General features: G+C 53.3%; 4 protein-coding genes across 7 annotated transcripts; 3 read left to right on the plus strand and 1 right to left on the minus strand.

Moving 5' to 3' along the window:
• Positions 1-819: 819 nt before the first annotated feature.
• AAFC00_004690 (uncharacterized protein) lies at positions 820-3,460 on the plus strand (the record flags this gene model as incomplete). Its single annotated transcript, XM_069344373.1, has 2 exons — positions 820-873; positions 944-3,460. The coding sequence occupies 2 exons, from the start codon at positions 820-822 to the stop codon at positions 3,458-3,460; spliced, it is 2,571 nt and encodes an 856-aa protein (XP_069196790.1).
• An 873-nt stretch (positions 3,461-4,333) lies between these two features.
• Positions 4,334-7,501, minus strand: AAFC00_004691 (uncharacterized protein; the record flags this gene model as incomplete). Of its 2 annotated transcripts, none has more annotated exons than XM_069348187.1 (6): positions 4,334-5,611; positions 5,664-5,706; positions 5,763-5,817; positions 5,874-6,060; positions 6,111-6,337; positions 6,394-7,501. In XM_069348187.1, the coding sequence occupies 6 exons, from the start codon at positions 7,499-7,501 to the stop codon at positions 4,334-4,336; spliced, it is 2,898 nt and encodes a 965-aa protein (XP_069196792.1). The 2 variants fall into 2 exon arrangements, with proteins under 2 accessions (XP_069196792.1, XP_069196791.1); XM_069348186.1 differs by having other exon boundaries at positions 6,394-6,469.
• Positions 7,502-9,173: 1,672 nt separating this feature from the next.
• On the plus strand, positions 9,174-10,700 carry AAFC00_004692 (uncharacterized protein; the record flags this gene model as incomplete). 2 transcript variants are annotated; one of them, XM_069344375.1, is made up of 4 exons in its annotated part: positions 9,174-9,338; positions 9,434-9,650; positions 9,712-10,284; positions 10,348-10,700. In XM_069344375.1, the coding sequence occupies 4 exons, from the start codon at positions 9,174-9,176 to the stop codon at positions 10,698-10,700; spliced, it is 1,308 nt and encodes a 435-aa protein (XP_069196793.1). The 2 variants fall into 2 exon arrangements, with proteins under 2 accessions (XP_069196793.1, XP_069196794.1); XM_069344374.1 differs by having other exon boundaries at positions 9,712-10,272.
• A 948-nt stretch (positions 10,701-11,648) lies between these two features.
• AAFC00_004693 (uncharacterized protein) lies at positions 11,649-13,118 on the plus strand (the record flags this gene model as incomplete). 2 transcript variants are annotated; one of them, XM_069344377.1, is made up of 5 exons in its annotated part: positions 11,649-11,672; positions 11,915-11,933; positions 12,011-12,271; positions 12,344-12,443; positions 12,500-13,118. In XM_069344377.1, the coding sequence occupies 5 exons, from the start codon at positions 11,649-11,651 to the stop codon at positions 13,116-13,118; spliced, it is 1,023 nt and encodes a 340-aa protein (XP_069196795.1). The 2 variants fall into 2 exon arrangements, with proteins under 2 accessions (XP_069196795.1, XP_069196796.1); XM_069344376.1 differs by lacking the exon at positions 11,915-11,933 and having other exon boundaries at positions 11,649-11,691.
• Between the last annotated feature and the right edge of the window lie 539 nt (positions 13,119-13,657).

Genomic DNA, 13,657 nt, shown 5'->3' on the forward strand with positions numbered 1-13,657 from the left:
CTTTATATCAATCACGTGACGTGCAACTACTGTGCTCTTAGTGACAGAAACAAATGGTACTACCAACAGAATAACTATAACTTGACTACATCTGTATAGAGTGCTAGGACGATTATCAGTGTCGTCCATACAAATCGTTGGTGCAGCAGGCTTGATGAACATTTTCTCCGATTGACCACCTTGATGATAGATAGTCCGACGATACAAAATATGTCACCGTACGTTGTTCGCACCGCACGGTTCTTGGCGACAAGGGGAAGGAAAAGTGGTCCAGGTCCGACGGGCCGAAGATAGAGTGAAAAGGCAAAAGCAAAATCGAGGTGTGGCCAGTGCCTGTTTATTTGTTACTGGGACTTACTGTATCAAGTGTACCTTTGTATGGAGACTTGCAGTAAAGGTAGCTAAGGTCCGGTAACTTACTCCATGTACAGTAGGTACTTTATGGCGAGGTGCAGGTCATTTGTCTCGTGTTTACACCTTCGATGCGTCTTTGTTGATTCGTGTCGAACGCGCTCTCGTCTCCTCTGTTCTTCCCCTCTTGTTGTCCGATCGATCTTCAGTCAGTGCCTAAAGCATTGCAGTCTGCAGTCCTTTGTACTGATACGTATCGAGTTGATCACCGCCGTTTCAACTTCTGATACGCTTTCCTCTCCCACCCCAAGCCCAGCTTAACGGCCTCTTTATCTGGATCGTCTATTTACGGCTTGACTATACACTTTCCAACGCTCGTGTATACCTGGTTTTCCTCGATCGCGTTTCTGGACATTCGCGACACGTCGTAATACGCAAAAGCAACCAAAGAACAGCAACAGCAACAGCATGGCTCGACGCACATCGGCCAGGCTCCGGGCCAAGGTGTCGTCGACGCCTCAGGTAAGGCAATCCTGTATTGTGACAAAATCACGCGCAGACGTGTGGCCGACTGATCTCTTGTTCTTTGTAGCCACAGAGAGTGTCCAACTTGGAGGAAACTGACCCAATCCGCACACCCAAGACAGCGCCCAGGTTGACGTCTGTGGCCGAGACTGATGAAATGCCCGGAGCCTTCCCACAGTCATATTCGCCCATCCTCTCGCCCTCGACGACTGACAAGCACCCCAGTCAATTGGAAGAACACATCGCACAAGCAATCACCGGCCAACATGCCACGCCTAAGCGCGTCACCCCCATCAAGCCTGCTGTCAGAGAAATGCATCCCCAGAAATACCACATGAGCACGGCGAAGCCCCTCGACGAAGCGAGATGGCTGGGTTTCTCCAGCATGACCGCCGCTCCTCACACCGAGCCCGCCAAAGGAAGAGGCCGCATCAGCGACGTCGACAAGCTCGCAGCCGCCCAGGCGACCCCTACCAAGGCCCAAGTGACCAGACCGGCCTTTGAGCCTCCACAGAAGTTTGACTTTACCTTCAGTCGCCCCTCGCTGGGTCTCAGCCCAGAGGCGCGGAAACTCATGTCGGAGAAGAGAGAAGAAGCGGCAAAGATCAGAGAACAGATGCTGGCCACCGAGCCTTCCTCGGCTGCTTCGGCCACAGAACTCCTCGCACGCAAGATGGCCACTCCCAAAGGCAAAGCTGGACGCTTCAGTGATGTTCACATGTCCGCATTTGAGAAAATGGACTCGATTGAAAACCACCCCGCTGCTTTGCGAGCTGACACCAAAGCTACCAACGCTGCTTCTGCAAGCGCTGCCGAGTCTTCGCGCAAGAGGACTCACTCAAAGGCTGATCTCAAGCAATCTTCGCAGCTTCCACCGCGCTCGACTTCCAAACCCAGCCTGCAGCGACCCACCACTGGAGCCAGTGAGGGTCCCGCCAAACGCGTCAAGCGCGCTGCAGAGGATGATGTTGCCACCGCTCGTCCTACTTCGTCTTCTTCGGCGGACACTCCCTCGACCCCTCGCCAGTCCAAATCACTTCGCTTCCACCCTTCGAATCCGAACTTGTCCAGGGGCAATCGCACACCCACCACTTCTATGAAGCCCCGCCCGTCCAGCATCAAGTCAGTCAAGCGTACCGGAATCCCTACCTTGTCTCGTAGTCCTTCAAAGCCAACCTTGCCTGCTGCTCCAACCTTTTCTGCAGCAGCGCAGCCGAAGCAGCAGCAGTCGACTCCGCTACTTGCGCGCTCGCCCTCCAAGCCTCCTGTTCCCGCCGCACTCGCTGTTGCAACGCACCCCGAACCTCAAAGCCCTCTGCTCAGCCGCAGCGCAATCAAACCGCAGGTCACAAGACCACTTGTGACCGAAGAGGATGGTGAAGCTGAGCCTGCTGACGCGACTCGCTACATGTCTCGTTCTCCCTCCAAGATGACTTTTAAAGAGACAGTGGAAACCGGAGAGAAGCCGAGCAGGACTCCTCTGTTGGCGCGATCGCCTTCCAAGATTGCCATCCCGGAGGCCTTCAACCACACCAGTGCTACACCTGCCAAGGCCTCGGGAGGCAGCCTCATGGCGCGGTTCAACTTGCTTCGCGCTTCCCCCATCAAATCCATCCTGCGCACTCCGCAGCGTTTGTACTCGAATGATCCCGCCAAGGTAGCCAATGGAACCCACTTTGCTACGCCCGAGAAGGCTGTTGGCTCAGACATCCGTACTATGAATGCGCCGCCAAAGACCGCCCCAGTGCGCAAACATGTTGACTTCACCGCTTCTACCAAGGGTCTAGCTGGACGTGAGGAGACAGCCTCCGCGGCGCCCAAGGCCCCAGCTGCCCACCTCGCCACACCAGAAAAGCCAGACCCGGACGCCGACAACATTGCCAACGCTGTTCCTCCCAAGACTGCGCCGGTACAGAAGACAGTGGACCGTGACAGCTCGGACAAGCATACGGACGAAGCCGAGACACCCTCCAAGCCAGTGTTCCGAGATCTCAGCAAGGGCGCCACTTTCGGAAGTGCCCCAGCACAGCCGGTGTTCTCTTACCCAAAACTCCCAGACCATGAAACTTCAGCTACCAAAAAGGGTGGTCGACGCAAGACCATGGCGCTCGGCAGCGACTTTACCTTCCGTGCCGGCGATGCCATTTCGTTCGCGCCCTCTTCAACGAGCACAGCAGGCCCCGCCAAGAACACGAACGCCTCCATTCGCCACGTCGGTGTCGAGCCCGAGATGATGCAGTCAATCGGCAAGAAGCGCAAGCTGTCCGGCATTACTGAGCAAAGCAAAGCTGCTCCAGCCTCGACCTCCAAGCACGAATCAAGCGACAAAGAGAACGGTGGCGCCGTCGACGAGTCCGAAAGCGAGCAGCAGCAGCGTCCCGCGAAGAAAGCCAGGTCCATCGCCCCTGAGCCTGCTGCTGCTGCTGCTGCTGCTGCTGCCGCCACGCCCAAGCCTATGAAGACACCCAGGAAATACTCCACCTTGGGCGTCAAACCAAAGTCGACCAGCAAGCCCAAGGAGAAACGACCTGGTTTCCTCAGCCAGGCCAGACTTAACGCTCTGGCTACTCCCAAGCGTCGCTGAGGCTAGTCAGTTCGGAGATGTACCCCCTAGACAGACAGCTCCTGTGTCTAACCAGGACAAATCAAAACTGTATAATCTTCCTCATCCACGCCCAAAAAAGAAACACAAAACACAAAACACACGGAGGAAAGCCTTTTCTCATGTATAATGACCACTACTACAATCACACAACGGCAAATGGCGCAATAGCAAAGGGGCGTAAGGAGCAAAGCGCATAAAAGGCGCAACAGGAGCAAAAAGAAAGGATCTTCAGCGTTTTTTCTGTTTTGGTTTGTTTGAAATACAATTTCCTGTTCTTCTTCCTCATCTGTGTCCTCTTGTTTTCAGCTGGCGTCGGACACGATGGTGTTCTCAGACTGTCCTCAAGAAACAGGCGAGCGGGGTTTTCTTCTTTCCTTTCATTGGGGATCGGGTTGGGGACTTTTACAAAATATTGTTCTTGTTTTTTTTTTCGCTTCTTGGAGTGCTTTTCGGTCGTGCTGTTTATTTTGACCGGCTATGGTGGGCTTGGGCGGATGTATTGACCAGACCAGAGAGCAAATCGAATACACAATCACTTCCTATGCCTTTTCCCTGTCTTTTCTTCGACTCGCTTTGCTTTGCTTTTAAGACTTAGGCTTTGCCTTGATACACACCTTGAGTCGTGTCTTGAAAAGCGCCATGTTAAGGTATTTTCGAGGTGCTTAACGCTTAGAAGGAAAAGAGGAGTCTGAAGAGGCATTCATTTGATAACGCTTCCATGCTATTCAAATCGTTATAATGTAATTAAGCTTTTTGTCGTGCTGTGTCCTCGGCGCCTCTCGTCCCACCTGATCTAATTTCTGTTCATCAGTCTGGAGTCCTGGTGAAAGCCAAAAGCCAGTCGTGTCACCTTCATATCCAGTCACCTCGGTCAGCGAGAAACCCCTGCTGCTGCCGCTGCTGATGATGATGATACCCTCTGCCAATACCCCCATTGCTGCCATCATCATGACCATTGCCATTATCACCACCACCACCACCTCCATCCCCGCCTGCCCCTCCTCTCAGGTTCCCGAACCATCGTCCCAAGCCCCCACTGCGACTTCCTTTCTTCTTGACAGCTTTGAATTGGAATCTGCTTCTGTCGATTCGTTGGTCGTCGTCGATCCTCGCTCTCCAGCTCAAGGCTCTGAACAATCCTGCTGCTCCTTCGCGACTTGGTCTTCTGACGGTACCTGCTGCTGTTGTCTTGGGTGGCGTTTGCATGGCAGCAGCAGTCTCCGAATGGGAGGGCTGATGGCCTGCCTCTTGTCTCCAGGCTTCGTTCTCGCTGCTGTCTCTTTGTTCTTCTCCCTGAGGCCCACCTGCGTAACACCTCAATCCAAGTGCGCGTGCGCTCATGACATTGTCTTCTTGCCGGCGATGGCCGAAACCACTGCGTGCTCGCCGTATGCCTGGCGCATGATTTATCTCTCGGCCATCGCCTCCACCGCCGCCAAAGCGTACCTTCCATCTGCTCCTCGCAGTCATGTTTGACTGTTGACTCTGGACACTATCAACGCTGCGCGTACTGCGCATACGCAATGCTTTCCCTACGGTGTGCCTTGGCCTACTGTGCCCATCGTCGCCACCGTCGTTCTCCGATCCTTCGACGCCGGCAGAATCAAATATACGGCCCTTTCGCTTCGATGGCGGGGTGACGTACTCCGTTCCCGCTTCAGATGTACTGCTGTCGTTGAAGATAGTGTAGCTGCCTACACTAATCCCACCAAGTGATAGATTACTCGGCTGTTTGTGTATCTCTCTCGCGGGTCGTGATACGATTGTCGCCTTGCTAGCTTCACCTTTTCGCTTTCCGCCTCGATTTGCAAGCATTGTTCCCATGAACTTCCGAGGGGACGAGTCGATCAATGCCCCTATCTTGTGCAACTCCAACGCATCTGCCCGGCTCCGATCGAGCGACTGCTGTCTTGGTGCTGCGAAAGCTCGCCCTTGTAGCTTCGACGTGCGACGCGGAAGCTCATTCCCAAGTGGAGACGGCGACGCTTGACTCTGAGATCGATCTAGGCCCCGGTACTTGGTTCTGCGGTTCATTGCACTCTCGGACCGGCCTCGATTGTGGTGAGATCGCTTTTCTTCAATAGCGGCTGCAACTTGAGCCACGGAGTTTGGAACAACATCCAGAGAATTCTACGAAATACATTAGTGTGTACAGATATGCCTGGTGTTTGCTCAGACTCACCATATGAATAAGAATAATCGGTAGCTGCACCGACACTAGTTTCCTACGGGAAGACGACAGTCAGTTCAGGCATTCCGCTCGGTATCAGGTATGACATACGTATGTGCTGTGCTGACCAGGGCATTCAGGAAGTACCGAACCTCAAAGTACTTGCCTACTTTCTGTGAGCACAAGAATAGTGCTGCTGGCAGATCCCATTTGGTGACTTACCACACTTGACAGTAGCATGGCCGCGTGGTACTTCTAGGTCACAGGTTCTGGTACTAGAATCGTATGCCTCGACCCCAGTCCAATCCTGCGCGCCGCGTTTCAGGAAGGACTTGCTCAGTATAGTTTTGGTATTGCTCTCGAATATCCGTGCTTGGCTCGCCGATTGCTCAAGTGTAGCTGCAGCTGCCTGAAGCGCGTCAGTGTACGCCAGTAGCAAAAGTTTGTCATATATCGTACATGGCTGTAGCAGAGAATGTCTCTTTCTAGACTAAGCTCTAGTTTTCTGATCGTCTTGCGACTGTTATTGGCGACGTGTATGTCTACGAAGATCGTACCGCCGCTGACCCAGACCTGTCGATGAAGTCCTGCTGTCAACTTTGTTGTTTCGATGGCACCATGTCTTGTCGATGTAACCTCGTCGCAAACGGTCAGGGAACTAGGAAGTGATCTCAGCGCTTTCTCTGCTACAGGCTATAAGTCAGCTATGATTAGACCGTACAAGTCTTCTCCGGACACCTACGATCATACGTAGAAAGTATCGCGATGTCCTTGGAACATCGCACTATATATTGCTTGCCCGAATCGGAGAGAATCATGGTAGCACAAAGAACAAACCTTATTCGCGCATGTTTCGATTGGAAGGGTGGCGGACCTGTGTCTAACGGTAGGCTCAACATGAATGGTAAACTTGTGAAAGATGGAGCCAGCGTCCATGATGACTCCTTGGCAGATCTTGGTGTACCACGCTGGACCATATTCCTAGGGGGAGGATGGTTGTCATCAAGTAGCTCCGTTCCCAGTGCCAGGAATATCGACCTTCGAATACTGGACGTCTCTTCGATACCGACCAGGTCTACAGCTAGACGTATTATATTGAGATTGTTCTTCTTCCGCGTCTTCTCTGCATCGTCAACGACGACCCTCACATGGCCCTCAATACTACCTCCACCTACGAACAACGGCGCTGCTATCTGGAGCTCCACCCCTACGCGAGGATGCCGGTGGGTGGGCGAGTCAAGGATATCTCTGGGTTGAGGTGTACGCACAAATGTCCTTGAGGGAAGTCGCCGGGTGGATTGATATGAAACGGGAGCAAAGCGCATTGCGGTATGTGTTACGGGAGAACAACTGCTGTTATGGTTGTATATAGTATTCTCCTTCGCCGCATGCATTGTGGCTGGCGACACTTTTGAACGCGCAGAGTGTAGGGTTCTAGTGCCATCGCGTGTCTGAGATGTTGCACGCGGTGGTACGCTGGAGAAAGGTATGCTGTACATACTCGAATTGTCAAAAACGCTTGCCGGCGATTCATGGCTCGATTCCTCCACGTCAGCTTCGAATCGGTCCTCAGAGGACACGGTTGGTTCTACAATCCTGACAGAGCCTCCGCGCTTGAGCGAAGGACCACGTTTTAGAGAGCTGCGAGGTATGAGGACCTTGTGAGACTTGACATCGGCAGTAGTCTTTCGGTTGATTGCATCCAGTAGACTCGGTTCAGTCAACTCTCGTATGTCAGACAAAGGCCTGGGGCCTGCAGGCCACTTGTGTGCCAATTCCTGGTTCCAGTCGTTGAGGTGTAACACTGGCTGTCTCGGTTCTTGTAGCTTTCCATTCTGCCGGCTTTCCATCCCATCACTTGTGGTTGACCGCAAGTCAAGGTCCGGATAACAGCGCTTCATTCATCCCAGCGCACGAGTGAAGTATGGTAGTTCGAGAGTCGACTATTGACCCAGCTTATGAAAGTAATGCAATGAAATTGTGACTGAAATAACATTCAAAGGAACAGAATGTCCAAACACTAACCTTGAGAGGAGTTGAATATAGTCGATCCCAATGGCCGAATCGGATGTAATACATTACAGCCTTTTCGACCTTGAACAACCGCCCGGCGCCATGGTGTTCTCCTTACCTGCGATGACGCCTACTCGAGCTTCGACGGCTGGAAGAACAAGCAGTTGCGTTTGGACGCTCTTTCCGCGGATGAGTCTGTACAGATGGACTGTCGAGGATCACATAAAGGCAGGAGGACCGAACCTACAAGTGCCTCAAAGTACATTCATTACCACCTCATCCCTTGCTGCACCCGAGGTTAGATAGGGTGGAAAATGATGGACTCCATCACCTCGTGTTATTTGGTCTGTAGGGTAAAAACAATACTGACTTGCAAGCAGGACAATTCATTTCATTTAGTCGCTCGGCCTTATTGATTCCCCAGGTGCTACAATACATGTAAACGCACTCCTGAATCCTCCACGATCGTTCGACTCTATGCACAGCATAGGTGAACGGTGTGCAGGTAGGTGGGTGGTGGCTGCTGCAATTAATCTCCACACCGTATGACTTAATCTACTATAGATCTTGAATATTGGGTGATCATGCTGGACCGCCAATAGGTGTCTGTCAGCTCTAATTCATTTCGCGGGTAGTCGTTGTACGAACCAATGCGCGAACCTTGTGAGTTTTATTGTTATCATCCGATCTCAGATGACATGACGGCCCAAGCGTACCCACAGAAGATTGGCGCACCACATGTGCCCTCCTCTAATGATGCTGTGATGCAGCGATGCGTCTCGAAGACGGAGTTCCCTGATCGGCGACTAAGCCGGTTCGAGAGGTCGCTTTAGAAGTTTCTTAAATGCAAGCTAGGCTGGTTCCAGAAAGATAACCCGGCCTTGGCTGCATAATCTGGAGATGCGAAGTGGGATGTTGGAAGCGTCGAGTGCAAATGGTGGCGGGCGGTACGATGCCGTCGCTTTTGCGTCTCGGACATGCTACCGTTGCGCTACTTGTCATGGCATTTTTACGGAAGGCTCACGGAAGTGACATAGCATTGCACGCACAGTAGCAATGACCTTTATTCGTCATAAATCGTACTTGTACATGCGGCTTCTAGCGGTCGTTTTGCTCTCCGCGTGCGCGTCTTTTAATGCCCGCCCAAATTCGTGAGCCGACAACGGCCGGCCTACCACTACGACAGACCGAAATATCTGCGTTCCATCACGACAGGAGAAGAGCACAAAGTGCGGGGACAGAGTTTTCGACCCGAAGACTTTTCTCATGCGTCTATCGCATGCTTAATGCCTTTCGTCCGCCGTTTTCATTACCCAACTCCTTACCTCACCAATTACTGCTCCTACGTCGTGCTCCTCCAAGCTTATCTCAGGTCATTACTACACGCTTTTACTACAATTTGTCTGCCGCTCTAGCCCCCCTCTCCCCGCCTATCTTCTTGCAATCCGTTATCTCCGCGCTTAGGACGCTATCTCGAGGGAGATCATTGCCAGCCACACATACCTGCAGATGGGGGACAGTATCGTCGCTGCCAACGAGGTAGCCACTGCCGTCGCTAAAAGCGATGCCGGGCAGGAAGCTACGCCGAGCTCGCTCGAGTCAACTCCCGAACGTGAAACAGAGATAGTACAAGACCCGGCGCAGCCCCAGAAGCGCAAGGGTGGACGTAAGCCTGTACGTCTGTCCTCATACGGTGTTACAGCACCCCCCATTAGAACATTGTAGCAACGTGACTCCAGGCAAACATGGCCGTGCTAACCAACTCGAAGATATATGCCACTTCCGAGGAGCGGAAGCAGCGCAATAGACAGGCACAGGCCGCCTTTCGCGAAAGGCGAACCGAGTATATCAAGCAGCTTGAGACTACTATCAAGCATCATGAGGATACACTGCAGAACTTGCAGCAAAGCCATCGTAGTGCCGCAGATGAATGTCTCATGCTCCGTTACAAGAATTCGCTTCTTGAGAGAATCTTGTTGGAGAAGGGTAATGGATGCCCTCGAAACTTCAACTATGCTTGAGTACGTGGACGCTGATACGATAGCAGGCATTGATGTGCAGGCAGAGCTGCAACTGAAAACTGGTAGTCCGGCCCTTGCTCCTGCGTATATGCCGCCGCAGCCTGCTCCAGGCCATATGGTATCAGCTCCACTGCAAAGGACAGCCTTGAACCGCCAACATGCCCGTCGCGCTGGACAGCCGTTCACGCAAAGGATGGCGCCTGGCTCGGCACCTCAGTCTGAGATTTCCTTTTCTGCTCGTTCCCCTCAAGGTCACCCTACACCTTCTTCCCATGCCTCATCTCCGGCTGCACTTACGCAGTCGCCGGCTTCTATGCAGCAGGGTGGCATGACTCCCCCGGCTTCGGTGATTCACGGTCAGCCGCAGCACTATAACGTGCAGCAGCAGCAACAGCAGCAACAGCAGTCGCGACCGCGCTACGTCATGCAACACCCTCCGTCGCGAGCGGCTCCGGTGCAATATGCAAACGCCAGCAGTAACATGTCTAACCAAACAACGCCTAACTCAGTGGAGAACAACGGCCCTGTAGCTTCTGCGCCTTCTGCGTACTACCCATCTCCCTTCCAAAAACACATTGAAGAGCTCGGCAAGTTGTCCCGTCCCCTTTCATCGTTCTTTCCAAGTGGAACTCTGTCGTCCTAGGTTAATTCCGTGAGTACAGAGCAAGAATACGACGCCCAACCCTCATCGATACTCGAAAACGAAACCGAAGCAAGCGAAGCGAACAACGCACACGGTGCAGAAGGTAGCCACTACCAGAACCCACAATACCAACACCGACTGCCTCCACCAGGCATGTCACATTCACACCAACAAATACCAGGACACGGGCAAAGCAAAGCGGCAGTCCAAGGACACGAGAGAGGACAAGCGAGCGAAGGAGGTGCGCAGGGCGTAGGGATGAACCAGATCTTTGATCCTTACGACCCGATGTTGGATGCGGATCCGTTCGGATTATCGGCCAGTATGCATTTTCCTACGAACTATTCGTATGACCAACCGCAGCAGCGATGACTGCGTCCGGACATGGCTGTGGGCGCGTGAAGAAGCACGCCTCCTGTGTTGGAAGATCCGGTAAGCTGCTGGGACAGATATGGAGGAGTTGCACGTGGTTACGATGTCGGTTGCTTATGAGTCACGGCGTCAAACGATGAGACATGTCAAGGGACTCGAGGGGACGAAGAAGCAAAGCCGAAAAGGCAAGAAAAGTTGTCGAGACACTCGGTTGCATTAGCACAGGAGTTTTTACATGCATAGCCATGGCGTTACCATTGTTTTGCTAGTTTCGGAAAATTGGAAAGGATCAGAGCGGGTGACTGGCTGACAGGATGATCAGCTTCAGTCGGGCAAGGCGCACTGGATGCTCGAAACGAGCTATAGGACGTCAGAGGAGGGTTTTTTCTGTAGGACGTCCGTCAAATGCAAAGGCCAAGTCTTCCGACTGCGACTTTGGCGACTCGCGTTGGAAATGTCGGTCTTCATTGGCTTTAATGCCAGCAAAAGAAGAAAAAGCAATGGGAGGTGGACACGAGATTTAGTGGCCATTATGTGTATATACAAAAGTACAGCGATGATTGAAGCACTACTATGGAAAGAACAAGGTTGCGTGCTCGAGACCCGAGAGGAAAGCAGCAGCAGCACCGATACAGTACAGGAAGTCGGTCGAGTTGCTTAGTTCGACAAGAGCACTTGTGATTGCACTCGTATGATCTAGTATAGCGAGATATAGTGAAATAGTGGTTGGTGGTGGTGAAGCGTCGCAAACCAACCTTCGATCGCTTAGAAGCCCACATTCGCCCAAAAAGACCAAAATGCCCGTGCGCAGGTGGGAAGGTCTTGCTCTGACGTTCTCATTTTGCAGTGGATTGCACTGGCGGGCTGACTTGGACTTCATCTGGCCCTTTCTTGTCTTTCTGACCGCGATGGAGAGAGTCTGAAAAGCTGCCCAATCCAGACACAATCATGAGCAATTCCCTCGTCAGCAAGGTAAGTTTCAATTCGATCTGTGATGACTGTCGTTCTTTCATTTCCATATGGTCAATGTCTTGCTTGCCTTGCCTTGTGCTACTGCACAGTAAAGATATGCGCCAGCTACCTCCCCGACCTGTTGCTCCCAATGGCATTGCGTTGCAGTGCACCTTCTTTTCCATCTCTGCCAGTGCACTCTACAAACAAGGCCTCTTGCTTCATCCAGAAACTCTTGCTGACGTGCTTTTGCGTGTTTCCAGAACCTTTACGAGCTCTTGGGTACATAACAATCCCTCCCGATGCACATGACAAATCGCATTCCTCGTCGAGTCATCCCTCTAACCCGCGCACCTTAGGCAACGACCCAGAGCTCGACCCCAACAGACCTGCCGACCCTCCCGTCAAGGTCGTCGACAAGCCCGCTCCTCGCGCCGGCAAGCGCAATGGAACCACGGAGGCTCCTGTAAGGGATTCTGCTGCTGCTCCTGCCCGTGGCGGCCGTAAGGAGGCCTTCACTGGCTCCGAGCAGGCTATCCGTGATAAGACCGCCGGTAGCTACAACAACCGCTCCAAGCCCACCGACGACGGCCTCCGTTCCGACCGTCACCGTCACAGAGGTACACACAACAACCGCTCTTGAGCGCCCCATGATTATCAACCATCGTTCCCCCTTCTGACTCCCAACGCAGCAGAGAACAGCGAGAGCCGTGGCCGCGGTGGCCGTGGTGGCCGTGGTGGCCAGGGCAGAGCTCCCCGCACCGACCGTCACGACCGTACCGGTGTCGCTCAGTGAGTTTTTGCAATTTTTTGTTCGTCGAGAGAGCTCTTCCTGACCCGCATATCAGCGCCGGAGACAAGCAGGCCGCACACGCCTGGGGTGGTGAGACTGGCGACGCCGAGTTCGCTGACGAGAAGGCCGGCCTCGCCGATGCCCGCGCCGAGGAGAAGGAGGGTGTTGTCGCTACCGACTCCACCCCCGTCGATGCCGATGGCGAGAAGGTCCCCGAGCTCGAGGACAACACCAAGTCTTACGAGCAATACCTTGCCGAGCAGCTCGAGAAGAAGGCTGCCCTGAACGCCGGTCCCCTCGAGCCCCGCAAGGCCAACGAGGGTTCTTCCAAGAAGTTCCCCGAAGGCAAGGCCTTCACCCGTAACGCCGAGGAGGCTTTCATCGAGGGTACCGCCGGCAAGGCCCAGCGCCACCGCGAGCGCAAGGCCAAGGAGGTCGTCGATGTCGATCTCAGCTGGAAGGAGGAGGCCGCTGGTGGCGACCGTGGCGCCGACCGTGGTGCTCCCCGTGGCGGCCGTGGTGGAAGAGGTCGTGGTGGTCCCCGTGGTGGAGACCGTGGTGACCGTGGCAACCGCCGTGGCGGTGACCGTCCCGCTGCTCCCAGAGGACCCGCTGCCCGCACCGGCCCTTCGCCGAACGTCACCTCCGCTCAGGACTTCCCCAGCCTGTCGTAGAGTAGCGAGTCTTACTTCGACTATCTGACTGAAATCCGACTACATGCTTCTGGCATCGTCGACGATTGAAGCACCTGGTGGAGGAAATGGAAGGAAAACCATTTGGAAGGATGGGCTGCCAATTCTATTGCAAACCCTTTGTGTACAATTGTCAATCTTCTCATCGTCCTCCACACACAAAAATTGCAATGCAAAATACTTTTTCCCTCTCAGTTTTCCTTGGCGCGCAGGACGATGGCATAATACCGTGTAACGTACAGAAAAGCGATTGTGGCCATGTGAAGGGTGTCAAAAGGATTATCAAAAATAGCTCCCAAAGATGTACCCGAAATATGCTTTTGTATCATAATCTAGGAGTTACTCGTGCGCGATTTCCATTATGTGTCTTCTTGCGGAGTCAATTCTGTGTTACAGATCAGCGCGCAACTATAGTTATCGTCACTGCGCAGAACACAATGCCTCCTCACCAAGGACGTAATCGGGGCCACTCCGAGGAACAGTGCAAGCATCGAGTGGCGATCAAGTTAGTAATGTAGTGT

Source organism: Neodothiora populina, assembly GCF_041146345.1.
Source record: "Neodothiora populina strain CPC 39397 chromosome Unknown canker_contig_3, whole genome shotgun sequence".
Classification (NCBI taxonomy): Eukaryota; Fungi; Ascomycota; class Dothideomycetes; order Dothideales; family Dothioraceae; genus Neodothiora; species Neodothiora populina.